General features: G+C 36.1%; 1 protein-coding gene across 1 annotated transcript in view; it reads left to right on the plus strand.

Moving 5' to 3' along the window:
- Positions 1 to 15,411, plus strand: part of DNAH12 (dynein axonemal heavy chain 12) — a 191,437-nt gene that overhangs the window by 149,064 nt on the left and 26,962 nt on the right. The window contains exons 59-62 of the mRNA XM_045807406.2: positions 769 to 941; positions 3,465 to 3,605; positions 14,418 to 14,576; positions 14,702 to 14,846. Coding sequence (XP_045663362.2) covers positions 769 to 941; positions 3,465 to 3,605; positions 14,418 to 14,576; positions 14,702 to 14,846 — 618 coding nt within the window. The remainder of the gene's footprint in view (positions 1 to 768; positions 942 to 3,464; positions 3,606 to 14,417; positions 14,577 to 14,701; positions 14,847 to 15,411) is intronic.

The raw sequence follows: 15,411 nt of genomic DNA on the forward strand, positions 1-15,411 counted from the left end.
ACTCTTAATGTATAACGCCATCAGCTAAGAACTATTTCTGAATATCTACTTTGCCAGACTTTGTGCTGGGTTCTGGTGTGCGTGTTGACACCTTAAACACACATGCGCACATTCTCTCTTTCTCCCTCTGACCTATTAAAATAAAAGAAGACGAGTGACATTAGTAGACACAGGTCAGATTCAGGCAAAGAATAAGCAAAGCTTGACAGCTTTGGTGTTCCCCAACCAAGAAACACAACTTTCAACTATTTTTCATTCTTTGTTCTCTTCCCTCTCTTCTTCAACTCTTCCCTCCCTAGTTCTTTTTCTTTTCTTTCCCTCCCTCCCTCCCTCTTTTTCTTTTTCTTTCTTTCTTTCTTTCTTTCTTTCTTTCTTTCTTTCTTTCTTTCTTTCTTTCTGCGTAATAAAGCATTTTCTTATAAACTATGCCTCTATAATTTTGTCATTGAGTTGGGGACTATTTTTTTTTAAATATAAACTTTATGGGGCGCCTGGGTGGCACAGCGGTTAATCGTCTGCCTTCAGCTCAGGGCGTGATCCTGGCGTTCCGGGATCGAGTCCCACATCAGGCTCTTCTGCTATGAGCCTGCTTCTTCCTCTCCCACTCCCCCTGCTTGTGTTCCCTCTCTCGCTGGCTGTCTCTCTCTGTCGAATAAATAAATAAAATCTTTAAAAAAAAAAAAATAAATATAAACTTTATGACATGAAAAATGCATAATTAAAAAACATGTTTCCTACTTCTTAATCTTGATTTTTCTCTTCTTCTAGATTGCAGAAAAAACAGAACTCAAAATAGCAGAGTCTCGAGAAGGCTACAGAGCCATTGCTAAACATTCGTCAGTCTTATTCTTCAGCATTGCAGACCTGGCTAACATTGATCCCATGTACCAGTACTCTCTCACCTGGTTTGTCAACCTTTATATCAACTCTATTCATGACAGGTAAACATTCCCTAGCTTCATCCATCCTCTCTAGGTTGGATTTTCACCATCCTTTCCATAAAAAATACATAACTTTTTTCTTATTGTGTAATACATATTCATCATAGAACATTTAAGAACATGGGAAAGTTGAAGGGCGCGTGGGTGGTACAGTCAGAAATCCGACTCTTAGTTTTGGCTCAGGTCGTGATTTCAGGGTCCTGAGATTGAGCCCCGTGTCAGGCTCTGCCTCAGCACGGAGTCTGCTTGAGATTCTCTCTCTCCCTCTCTCTCTGCCTCTCCCGCTTATGCTCTCCTTCTCTCTCTTTCTCTAAAATAAATAAATCTTTTTTTAAAAAATATGGAAAAACTGAAAGAAAGGGCGAGAGAAGGCCCCCTTTTTGTTCTAAATTTTGGTTCACCCCTACTCAAAATGTACGCGTAGAAGAATTAGCTTTAGTCCTACCCACCTCTTTTAAATATTCTAATATGGCACTTGATTTACCTTAGGTGACAACTCCAATCCCTTTCTCCACCCTTGAGATCTCTAAGAAGTTTTAGTCCCAGGGTGTCTCACTGGCTTAGTCAGTACATCATGCAACTCTTGATTTGGGGTTGTGAGTTTGAGCCCCACATTGGATGTAGATTACTTAAAAAAATAAAAATCTTAATAAAAAAAAAAAAACTATACAGTGATCCTGTGTACTCTTTACCCAGTTTCCCCAATGGTGACATCTTGGAAGCCTCTACAATAGTACAAGATCACAACCAGGGTATTGATGTTGATGCAGTCAAGACAGGGAACACTTGCATCACCCCGAGGATTCCCATGCTGCCGCTTTACAGCCATACCCACTTCTTTCCCATCCCTACCCTGTCCTTAACCTCTGACAATCACTAATCCATTCTCCATTTCTGTAGTTTTGTCATTTCAAGATTGTTATGTAAATGGAATCATGTAGCACATAACTTTTTAAAAATATATTTATTTATTTTAGAGAGCGAGAGAGCTTGGGGGGGGCAGGGAGGAGTAAAGGGAAAGAATCTCAAGCAGACTCCCCTGCTCAGCAGAGAGTCCAGCATGTGGGCTTGATCCTGAGATCATGACCTGAGCTGAAATCAAGAGTCTGACCCTTAACCGACTGAACCACCTGGTGCCCATATATGGCACGTGACTTTTAAGGATTGGCTTTTTATTTCACCCAGCTTCATTCTCTGGGGATTCATCCAGGTTATTGCGTGTGTCAGTAGTTTGTTGCTTTTCGTTGCTGAGAAGTATTTCATGATATTGATGTACTATAGGACATCTGGGTTATTTCCAGTTTTTAGCTGTTATGAATACAACTGCTGTAAATATGCCTGCACAGGTTTTTGTGTGAACAGAAGTTTTCATTTTTGGAATAAATGCCCAGGAGTGCAATTGGTAGAGTCATGTGGTAGTTGCTTGTTTATTTTTTTTTCTAAGTAACTGCCAAAATTTCCCAGAATGGGTGTATCATTTCACATTCCTTTTAGTGTTACTGAAAAATTTTTGAACTAAAAAAATGAAAGTAATACATGATTATTGAAAATTTTAAACGAGTATAAAGAAGAAAAATATCAGCCGTAACCACACCCAGAAGTAACATTTTGTCCATATATTTTCTGACTTTTCGTGTTTTTAAAATATATATACATCTTGATCTAGATTTGATGTTTCTTTGGGACAAAAATGTTCCATAGGTCTTTGTCTCTTACAGTTCCCTGCCCAAAATAAATCTTACGCTAATAGGGATTTAATATAGGTATCTTTTAATTAACTGATTGTTCTCAGTCATTTTGGAATACAATAAGAAGTTTAGAATTTTGAAAATAGATGATGTAAACCCAATTTCATCTTCTCCTAGAATTATACTGTGTTTTTTCTTATTGGGAGGGCCCATGTATCTTTCACTCAGTTTCTCCAGTGATAACATTTTTTTTTAAGATTTTATTTATTTTATTTATTTATTTGACAGAGATAGAGACAGCCAGCGAGAGAGGGAACACAAGTAGGCTCCCAGTGGAAGAGCCTGACGTGGGGCTCGATCCCAGAACTCCGGGATCACGCCCTGAGCCGAAGGCAGATGCTTAACAACTGAGCCACCCAGGCGGCCCCCAGTGATAACATTTTGCATTACTCTAGTACAATATCAAAACCAGGAAATTCAAGAGCTTATTCAGATTTCACCAGGTTTTTTTTCTTTTTTAAAGATTTTATTTGAGAAGATGGGGAGGGGCAGAAAGAAACTCAAGGAGACTCCATGCTGAGTGCAGAGCCGCTGCGGGGCTCCATTCCACAACCCTGAGATCAGGATCTTAGCTTAACCAACTTCATCACCCAGGCGCCCCCAGATTTCACCAGTTTTATATGCACTCGTGTGTGTGTGTGTGTGTGTGTGTGTGTGTGTGTGTGTGTGTGTAGTTTCATATTTTTAACAGTGGATGCTTAATGTGTTAATTCATGTGTTACTTTCTCTAAGTTTTCTTTGACTCAATATATTTGCCTGTTTTTCAACCTTTCAGTAACAAATCCAAAATTTTGGAAAAGCGCCTACGATATTTAAATGACCACTTCACATACAACTTATATTGTAATATATGCCGATCACTATTTGAGAAGGACAAGCTGCTGTTTTCCTTTTTGCTATGTGCCAATCTTCTTCTGTAAGTTACGTGCTTTTTTTTTTTATTTCTTTAAAAAAAAAACTTGCTTGGGAAAACTAATTGATGAGGATATGGCTTCTCACAGAAGGATATCATGTTTTTGCTCTGTTTAAGTCATGATTTTACTTGTACATTTCTCTACAATAGTATTGGTGTTTTGATGTTTATTAGATCTTTAAAACGTGGATCACATGTAAAAGTCCACAAAATATTCATGTACACTTCAGTGAATTCTTATAAAGCAAAAATCTATGTAACTACTAACCAGGTCAAGAAATAGAGAATTTTCAGAGTGCCTACCTGGCTCAGTTGGTAGAACATGCAACTCTTGATGTCGGGGTTGTGAGTTCAAGCCCCTTGTTAGGTGTAGAGATTATGGGAAAAGAAAAGAAAGAGAAAAAAAGGAAGGAGGGAGGGAGGGAAAGTAAGGAGGAAGGAAGGAAGGAAGGAATAAAGAAATAGAGCCTTTTCAAATTGGTTTCTTTCACTTAATAATATGCACTTAGGTCTTTCCATGTTTTTTCATGGGTTGGTAAGCTCATTTCTTTTTAGCGCTAAATAGTATTCCATTCTCTGGATGTATCACGGTTTATTCAACTATTGAAAGACATTTTGGTTGCTTCCAAGTGTTGAATATTATGAATAAAACTGCTATAAACAGGGGCGCCTGGGTGGCACAGCGGTTAAGCGTCTGCCTTCGGCTCAGGGCGTGATCCCGGAGTTCTGGGATCGAGCCCCACGTCAGGCTCTTCCGCTGGGAGCCTGCTTCTTCCTCTCCCACTCCCCCTGCTTGTGTTCCCTCTCTCGCTGGCTGTCTCTCTGTCTGTCGAATGAATAAATAAAATCTTAAAAAAAAAAACTGCTATAAACATTTGCATGTAGGTTTTTGTGTGCATGTAAGTTTCCAGCTCATTTGATTAAATACCAAAGAGTGTGATTGTTGGATCATGTGGTAAGAGTGTGTTTAGTTTTGTAAAAAACCTGTCTTCCAAAGTAGTTACACCATATTGCTTGCCACTGGCGATGAGTAAGAGTTCCTGTTGCCCTACATCCTTGCCGGCATTTGGTCTTGTCAGTGTTCTGGATTTTGACCATTCTAATAGATGTGTAGTGTGGTCTCTGCAATTTGCTAGTGACACATGATGTTGAGAATTTTTCATATGCGAATTTGCCATCTTTATATCTTCTTTGCTGAGGTATCTGTTGAGTCTTGTGGCCACTTTTGAATCAGTTTAATTGTTCATTTTTTATTGCTGAGTTGAATAACAGTCCTTCAACAGATATGCCTTTTGCAAATATTTTCTCCCATTCTGTGGCTTGCCTTCTCCTTCTTTTGACAGTGTCTTTGGCAGAGCAGAAGTTTTAAATTTTAATGAAGTCCACCTTATCAGTTTTTTCTTTCATGGCTTATGGTGTTATATCTAAAAACTCATTGACATATCTAAGGTCACCTGGATTTTCTCCTATGTGATCTAAGACTTTCACAGTTTTGCATTTTATGTTTAGGTCTATAATCCATTTTGAGTTAATTTTTGTAAAGAGTCTCTGTCTAGATTTTTTTTTTTTTTTGCATGTGGATATCCAGTTGTTCCAGCACCATTTGTTGAAAAGACTATCCATTATACTGCCTTTGTTTCTTTGTTGAAGATAAGGTAGCTATATTTATATGGGTGTATTTCTAGATTCTTCTGTATCACTGATCTGTATTTGTTCTTCTATAGTATTGGCTTAATTAGCTTTATAGTGAGTTTTGAAGTCAGGTAGTGTCAGTCCTTGACTTTATTCTTCTTAAATATTGTATTGGCTATTCTGGGTCTTTTGCATCTTCATATAAGGTGTACTTTATAGAAAATTCACAAAATTCTGTTCCATTGATCTATTTGTGTGTTTGTTTTTTTTACCAATACAACACTGTCTTGATTACTGTAGCTTTATCAAAGTCTTGAAGTCCAGTAATGTCAGTCTTCCAGTTGTGTTCTTCTTCAATATTATGTTACCTATTCTTGGTCTTTTGCCCCTCCATATAAATGTTAGAATGAGTTTGTCAATTATACACAAATAACTTGCTGGCATTTTGAATTATAGATCAAATTGGGAAGAACTGACAACCTGACAGTGTTGGTTCTTCCTATTCGTGAACATGGTATTCATTTAATTCTTTTTTTATTTCTTGCATCACATTTTTGTAGTTTTTCTCATATAGATCTTGTACATGATTTGTTAGATTTATACCTAAGTATTTCACTTTTTTTGGGTGACAATGCAAATGTACCATGTTTTTAATTTCAAATTCCACTTGTTTGTCATTAATATATAGGAAAGTGACTGACTTTTGCATGTTGACCTTGTATCTGGCAACCTTGCTATTATTGCCTATTAGTTTTGGGAGTTTTTTGTCAATTCTTTGAGATTTTTGGATTTTCTACATAGACAATTATGTCACCTGCAAACAAAGTCAATTTAATTTTTCTTTCTAATCTATGCATTTTTTTATTTCTTTTTCTTATTATAGGAGCCAGGACTTTGAGTATGATGTTGACAAGTGGTGAAAAGGGACATCCTTGTTTTGTTCTGGATCTTAGTAGGAAAGTTTCTAGTTTCTCACTTTTAAGTATGATGTTGGCCATAGGTTTTTTGTGAATGTCCTTTATCAAGTTGAGGACATTCCCCGCTATACTTAGTTTGCTGAGAATTTTGATCATGAAAGGGTATTGGTTTTTGTCAAATGCCTTTTCTGCATCTACTGATATGAGCATGTGCTTTTTTTCCTTCTTTAGTTTATTGATGCGATAGATTACATTAATTGATTTTTGAATGTTGAAAAAGCCTTACATACCTGAGATAAATATCACTTTTTTGTGGTAAGTTATTCTTTTTATACATTATTTAATTCAATTTGCTAATATTTTATTGAGAATTTTTGTATCCATGTTCTTGAGAGATATTGGTCTGTAGTTTTCTTATACTATCTCTGTCTAGTTTTGGTATTAGGATAATATGGGATTTATAGAATAATTAGGGAAATATTCCTTCTGCTGTTTTCTGGAAGAGATTATAAGGAATTGGTAGAATTTCTTCTTTTACGTTTGGTAGAATTCTCCAGAACCCACCTTAGTGTGGTGCTTTCTGTTTTGGAAGGTTATTAATTATCAATTCAATTTCTTTAATAGATGTAATTATGGACTCCATAGTTGTGTCTCCCCCAAATTCATATTTTAATGTGCTAACTTCCAGTGTGACTGTATTTAGAGATGAGACCTGTGAGGGAAGTAATCAGGTTAAATAAGGCCAGAAAGGTATGGTCCTGATCTGATAGAATTAATGTCCTTAAAAAAAGAGAGAGCTGCCAGAGTGCTCTCTCTCTCCACATGCATACAGAAGAAATGCTATGTGAAGACACAGTGAGAAGGTGGCTGTCTAGAATAGAGGAAAAGAGGTCTCATCAGAAATCAAAACCAGCCAGAACCTTGATCCAAAATTCTAGCCTCCAGAACTCTGAGAAAATAAATTTGCATTATTTATGCAACCCAGCCTATTGTATTTTGTTAAGGCGGCACAAATACAGTAACACAAAGTCGATTCAGATTATCCATTTCCCCTTGTGTGAATTTTGGCAGATTGTGCCTTCCAATGAATTGATCCATTTCAGCTAGGTCATCAAATCAGAGAACATAGAGTTCATAACATTGTTTTATTTACTTTTTTAAAAGAAAGATTTATGTATTTATTTATTTGTGAGAGAGAGAGTGAGCGAGATCACGAGCAGGGGGGAGGGTAGAGGGAGAAGCAGAATCCCCGCTGAGCAAGGAGCCTAATGTGGGATGCTATCCCGGGACCCCGGAATCATGACCTGAGCCGAAGGCAGACGCTTAAACGACTGAGCCACCAGGTGCTTGTTTTATTATCTTTTTAATGTCAGTGGAGTTAGTAGTGATGGCCCTTCTTTCATTTACGATATTTGTAATTTGCATCTTCTTTCTTTATTTCCTTAGCTACCCTGGCTAGAGGTTAATCAATTTTATTGATCTTTTCAAAGAACCAGATTTCAGTTTCATTGATTTTTTCCCCTCTTGATATGTTTTTACTTTCATGAATTTCTTTTTTTTTTTAATATTTTATTTATTTATTTGAGAGAGAGAGAATGAGAAGCAGACTCTGCGCTGAGCGGGAAGCCCAACACAGGGCTTGATGCCAGGACCTGGAGACCATGACCTGAGTAGGAGACAGACGCTTAACTGACTGAGCCACCCAGACACCCCTAATTTCATGAATTTCTCCCCTGATGTTTATCATTTCTTCACTTCTGCTTGCTTTTCATTTAATTTGATCTGCTTTTTCTAGCGTCTTAAGGTGGAAGCCTAGATGATTGATTTTAAATCCAATAAATGCATTCAGGGTTATAAAGTTTCCTTGGAGCATTACTTTTGCTGCATCCCGCAAATTTGGATAAGTTGTGTTTTCATTTTTGTTTAATTCTAAATGTTTGTATCTCTTGAGATTTCTTTGACCCATAATTACTTAGGATTGTGTTGTTTAATTGCCAAGTATTTTGGGGTTTTCCAGCTGTCTCTCTGTTATTGATTTCTGGTTTAATTTTATTGTAGTCAGAATACTTTGTATGATTTCTCTTCTTTTAAATTTGTTAAGGTGCGTTTTATGGCCCAGAATGTGTTGTGTCTTGGTGAATGTTCCATATGAGGTTGAGAAGAATGTGTATTTTGATGTTGTTTGATGAAGCAGTCTACAGATGTCAGCTGTATTCAATTGATTAATGGTACTGTTTAGTTCAACCGTGTCTTTACTTATTTTCTGCTGCTGGATCTCTCCATTACTATAATAGTGGATTAATCTATTTTTTCTTGTCTGTCAGGTTTTCTCTCATATATTTTTACATTCTCTCATTAGGTACATTAACAATCTCTGTGTCTTTTGGGAGAATTAACCCCTTTATCATTATGTAATGGCCCTGTTTATCCCTGATAATTTTCCTTGCTCTGAAGTCATCTGTTTCTGAAGTTAATATAGCTATACCAGTTTTATTTTGATTAATGTTAGCATGGTATATCTTTCTCCATCCCTCTTCTTTTAATCTATCTCTGTTTTCATAGTTAAAATGGTTTTTTTGTAGACCACATAGTTAGGTCTCATTTTTTTGTATCCACTCTGACCATTTATGTTTTTTAATTGATATATTGAAACCAATTGCATTTAAAGTGATTATTGATAGAGATGGATTAATATCTACCAGAGCCCGAGGCAGGGCTTAATCCCAGGACCCTGACATCATGACCTAAGCCAAAATCAAGAGTTGGACACTTAAACAACTGATTAGTTGATTAGTTAAACAACTAATTAGCACCCCTAATTAGTGATGTTGAACATCTTTTCATGTGCCATTTGGCCATCTGTACTTCTTCTTTGGAAAAATGTCCATTCAGATTCTAGGCCCATTTTTTTAAATCAAGTTGTTTGCTTTTTGTTGTTAAGTTTTATGGGTTCTTTGTATATTTTGGATATTAACTCCTTGTCAGATAATGTGATTTATAAATATCTTCTCCCATTCCGTAGTTTGTCTTTTTATTTTGATGATGGTTTCTTTCACTGTGTAGAAACTCTTTAGTTTGATATAGTCCCATTTGTTTATTTTTGCTTTTGTTTCCCTTTCCTTAGGAGTCATATCCACAAAAATATAGGTAAGACTGATGTTAAGAAGCTTACCACCTATGTTTTCTTTTAGGAGTTTTATGGTTTCAGGTATTACGTTCAAGTCTAATCCATGTTAAATTAATTTCTGTGTGTAGTGTAAGCGCTCTAGTTTCATTCTTTTGCATGTGGCTATCTAGTTTTCCCAGCGCCATTCATTGAAGAGACTGTCCTTTCTCCATTGTGTGTTCCTCACCCTTTATGTGAGGGTGTATTTATTTATTTATGGGCTCTGTATATATATTTCTGGGCTCTCAATTCTGTTCTATTGATCTGTGTGTCTGTCTTTATGCCAGTTCCATGCTATTTTGATGTCTATAGCTTTGTAATATCATTTGACATCAGGGAGCATAATACCTTCAGCTTTGTTTTGCTTTCTCAAGATCACTTTGGCTATTCAGTATTTTTTGTTATTCTATACAAATTTTTGAATTTTTGAATTTGAATTTGGAATTTGATAGGGATTACATTCAATCTGTTGATTGCTTTGGGTGGTATGGATATTTTAACGATATTGATTCCTCTAATCCATGAGCACAGAATATCTTTCTGTTTGTGTCTTCAGTTTCCTATATCAGTGTCTTATAGTTTTCAGTGGACAGATCTTTCACCTCCTTGATTAAATTTATTTCTAAGTATTTTATTTTTTTGATGTAATTGTGAATGGGATTGTTATCTTAAGTTCTCTTTTTGATAGTTCTTTATTACTGTATAGACATGCCACTGATTTCTATAGATTCATACTGTATCCTGCAATTCTGTATTCATTAGGTCTAACAGTTTTATAGTATATATGTATTTTATATAGTACATCATTAATTTTTGATGTAGGGTTCAATGATTCATTAGTTACGTATAACACCCAGTGCTCATCACAACACATGCCCTCCTTAATACCCATCACCTTGTTACCTCCTCCCCCACCATCCTCCCCTCTGAAACCCCCAGTCTGTTTCCCGGGGTCCATAGTCTCTCATGGTTCATCTCCCACTCTGATTTCTCCACCTTCAGATTTCCCTCCCTTCCCCTGTGGTCCTCCATGCTATTGCTTATGTTCCACATATGAGTGAAACCATTTGATAATTGTCTTTGTCTGCTTGTCTTACTTCACTTAGCGTAATACCCTCCAGTTCCATCCGTGTCGATGCAAATGGTGGGTATTCATCCTTTCTGATGGCTGAGTAATATTCCATTGTGTATACATACCACATCTTCTTTATCCATTCATCTGTTGAAGGGCATCTCAGCTCCTTCCACTTTTCTCAGTTCCAACAAAGTCTTTAGAATTTTGTACATAAAGTATCTGCAAATAGTGACGGTTTTACTTCTTTCTTTACATTTTGGATGATTTTATTTTTTTTCTTGCTTAATTTCTGCAGCTGGAATTTCTAGTATTATGTTGAATAAAAGTGTGGAGAGTGGGCATCCTTGTCTTGTTCCTGATCTTAGAGGAAAAGCTTTCACTATTGAGTATGTTAGCTGTGGGTTTATCATACATAGCCTTTATTATGTTGAGGTATGTTCCTCTGTACCCACTTTTTTGAGAGTTTTTATCATAAATGGATGTTGAATTTTGTTAGATGCTTTTTCTGCATCTGTTGTGATGATCATATGATTTTTGTCTTTAATTTTGTTAATGTTTTCTATTTGCATGAGCTTTCTTTTCTATCCCTTTACTTTCAGTCCGTGTGAATCCTTACTTCTAAATTGAGTCTCTTGTAGACAGCATAGAGATGGGTCTTTTTTTTAATCCACTCAGCCATTTTATGTCTTTTCATTGGAGAGTTTATTTACATTTAAAATAATTAATGATAACCATTTTGTAATTGTTTTTTTGCCTGTTTTCTTAGTTCCTCTCTGTTCCTTTCTTCTCTTTTCTCTCTTCCCTTGTGGTATGATGGCTTTCTTCAGTTTCCTGTTTAGTTTCTTTTCTCAGTTTCTTTGTGGTACGTACCAGGAGTTTTTTTCTTTGTGGCTGCTGTGAGGTTCACGTACGGCATCCTGTGTTTATAATAGTTTAAGATGAGAGTAGCTTAAATTTGAATACATTCCAAACAATATTTTTACTACCCCTCCATTTTATATTTTTAATGTCACATTTTACATATTTTATGCATCCCTCAACTATTGTAGTTTTAGTGAATTTTATTACTTTTGTCTTTTAACCTCCATACTTGCTTTATAAGTGATTGAATCTACTACCTTTACTATTTACCTTTTCCAGTGAGATTTTTACTTTCATGTATTTTTTGTTATTAATTACTGCCATCTCTTTTCATCTCAAGGAAGTCTCCTTAATATTTCTTGTAAGGCCAGTTTAGTGATGATAAACTTCTTCAGTTTTTGTTTATCTGGATAATTTCCCTCCCCCCCCCAGCTTTATTAAGTAATTATTATGCAATTGACTGATTGCAGGAATACAACTAGCTGATTTTTAGTACATTTATACTTGCAACCATCACCAAAATCCAATTTTAGGACACATCCATCATCTCAGAGTTTCCTTGCTTGTGCCTACTTTGTCAATTCCTGTTGCTACTCCCAGCCCCAGGTAACCACTGATCTGCTTTCTCTCTCCACAATTATTCCTTTTCTAGAAATTTTATACATGAGACATTTTAAGGCCTAGAATGTGGTTTATCTCTGCAAATGTTCTATATGCCATTGAAAAGAATCTGTATTTTGCTGTTTTTGAATGGAATGTTCTATAAATGCCAAGTAGGTCAAGCTGGTCTATACTATATCCTTATGGATTTTCTGTGTAATTGTTCAATCAGTTTTTGAGAGAGGTTTGAAATCTCTTAGCTATGGAGATTGCTTCTGACAGTTCTATCAATATTTGTTTGTATTTTCATGTGTAAATGTTTAGGATTACTACGACCTCTTAATAAATTGACTTTCTTTTTCTTTTTTTTTTTTTAATCCCTGGTCTATCCTTTGCTCTGAAATCTATTTTGTATGATACTATTACAGACCCCAGGTTTCTTTTCAATAGTGTTAGCATGGTATATATTTTTCCATACTTTGTGTCTTTATATTTAAGCTGTATTTCTGTAGACAACATATAGTTAGGTCTTCTTTGTTTTTATCCAACCTGATAATTGTTGCCTTTAGTGAAATTGTTTAGACCATTTACATTCAATAAGATAATAGAGTTATATTTAAATCTACTATCTTACAACTTGCTTTCTGTTTTGCCTGTTTTTTGTTCCATTTCCTCATTTTCTTTTTCTTTCAATTGAGAATGTATTATGATTCCATTTTATCTCCTTTCTTGACTTACTAGCTATAATTTTTTATTTTATTCTTTTTGTTACTTCCTTGATTATTGTATATCTTTTAACATATCACAGTCCATCTTCAGGTAAAATTATAAGAACTTACAACAACATACTTCCATCTCTCTCCTCCCAGCCTTTGTTTTATTATTGTCATATATTTCACTTATACATGTTATAAACCCCATAGCACATTGTTATTCTGCTCTAGTCAGTAATCTTTCATTTTTTAATTTTTTTTAAAGATTTCATTTATTTGTTTGACAGAGAGAGAGAGAGAGAGAGGGAGAACACAAGCAGGGGGAGCGGTAGGCAGAGGGAGAGGGAGAAGCAGGCTCCCCGAGGAGCAGGGAGCCCAATGCAGGGCTCGATCCCAGGACCCTGGAATCATGACCTGGGCTGAAGGCAGATGCTTAACTGACTGAGCCACCCAGGCACCCTAAATAGTCAGTAATCTTTTAAAGAGACTTAAATAATAAGAGACAAGTATTTATGTTTACCTACATAGTTACCATTTCTGGCACTCTTTATTCTTTTGTGTTATTTCAAATTTCCATCTACCTGAAACTTCTTTAACCTTTCTTTTACTGTATGTCTACTGGTAATGAATCCTTTCATTTTCTCTACATTTGGATCGAAATCAGGGAATTTTTCTTTTAGATTTCATACTTTTGATCTCTAGAAGTTGTATTTGGTTGTTTTTTCTGTTGCCTGTTTCTCTATTCCTTATGTTCATTTTTCTTTAACTCCTTCAGCATATTTGTAATAGCTCTTTTAACATTCCTATCTTCTTGTGTATTATCTCTATCACTTGTATGTATCTATTGACTGATTTTTTTCTCCTGGTTATGGATAAATGCTGGGATTTCTTTTATTCCTTTAAAGAGCATTAGACTTTACTTCTTCAGGTACTTAAATTACTGGATTAGTTTGATGTTTTCAAGGCTTGTTTTTAAGCTTTCATTTGGTAGTTTTAGAATAGGCTTTATTCTAAGGCTAGGTTAGCTTTGCTACTAAGGCACGATCCCTCTGATGTTGCCTCTGAATTCCTCTGGTGTTCGACGAAGATTCAACTCTAGTTGGCAGGAATTCCTGTCTCCAAGTTTTGGGTAAGCTCTGGTAGCTGCTCAGTTTACAGCTCTCCGGATATTCTTTGCCTTGTCTCCCGTAGTTTTACCCTATTTGTATATGACTTAGCATTTAGCAATAGAATCAAGAGGATACCCATGCAGACTTCTGGACCTCTTTTCCATGCATCTCCCTCGTCTCTGGTACTCTGCCCACCGATTCTGCCACCTCAGCCATACTTAACTCTGATCTCTGTTTATTCAACTCCGCAATACTATCAGGTACTGATTTTTATCACCTCTCTGCTTTGTAGTCTGGAAAGTGCCTCCAGGTGGATAGCTGAGGGGCAATCATAGGGACCACCTTAATTGTCTCCCTTTTTTCAGGGACCACAGTGTTGCACCGGCTGTTGTGTAATTTCCAAAAACAGTTGTTTCATTCACTTTACCTAGTTTTCCAATTGTTTATGGGAGTAGAGTAATTTAGTTCTGATTATTTTATTTTTTTAAGATTTTTATTTATTTATTGAGAGACAGAGCACGAGCTGGGAGAAAGGCAGAGAGAGAAGCAGTCTCCTCGCCGAGTAGGGAGCCCAATGTGGAGCTCAATCCCAGGACCCTGAGATCATGACCTGAGCCAAAGCCCAACGACTGAGCCACCCAGGCACCCCTCTGATTATTTTATCAAGGCTAGAGAAGCAGAAATTGATTTCATTCCATTTTAAAATCAGCAATTTATAGCAATCTTTATTTTGGTTTTACAGGGCAAAGAAAGAGATTGAATACCAGGAACTGATGTTTCTTTTAACTGGAGGAGTAAGTCTTAAGAGTGCTGAGAAAAATCCTGATCCAACTTGGCTACAGGATAAAAGCTGGGAGGAAATTTGTCGTGCAAGTGAATTTCCTGCCTTCAAAGATCTCAGGTAATTGTTTAAACTTGATGACAGCATTGAACAAGGATAGGTAAATTTGTAATATCCTTGTTTAACAATCTCTTTTTAAATTATTTTCCAATGAAATAACAACTATTAAGCTTTTTTTCCATTAGGAAGCATTTTTGTGAACATATAACTGAATGGCGGGAAATTTATGACAGTAAAGAACCACACAATGCTAAATTTCCAGGACCAATGGATGAAAAACTAAATGAACTACAGAAAATAATAATTCTTCGGTGCTTAAGACCTGATAAGGTAAAAAGACCAATGTGTTCTATTTGGAATCCAGTTAGTTTGCCATTTAAGAACAAGTCCTGGGAATTAAAGACACAACATAAGGAATACTGTCAGTGATATTCTAAAAGCGATGTAATGGGACAGGCGGTAGCTACACTTGTGGTGAACACAGTATGATGTATAAACTTATTAAATCTAAGTTGTACACCTGACACTAATGTTACAACGTGTGTCAACTATACTCAAATTTTTTAAATAAGTTGTTTTAAGTTTAAAGCTATTGTTATTTGGTTCTTTGACCCTCATTCTAGATACTCAAACAGGCTCATTGAGCTCCTTAGATTTGTAGGTTTACAGTTTTCCTCAACTTGAGAAAAATTTTGGCCATTATTTCTTCAAATACTTTTTTTAAAAGGTTTTATTTATTTATTTGAAGGGGGAGGGGCTGCAGAGGAGGGAGAGAATCTCAAGCAGATTCCATGCTGAGCATGGAGCCTGATGCAGGGCTCAATCTCATGACCTTGAGATCATGACCTGAGCCAGAACCAAGAATCTGTGGCTTAACCAGCAGAGCCACACAGGT

The sequence above is a fragment of the Ursus americanus genome, chromosome 14 (assembly GCF_024610735.1).
Source record: "Ursus americanus isolate L20-20 chromosome 14, mUrsAme1.1.p, whole genome shotgun sequence".
In the NCBI taxonomy this organism is placed as follows: domain Eukaryota; kingdom Metazoa; phylum Chordata; class Mammalia; order Carnivora; family Ursidae; genus Ursus; species Ursus americanus.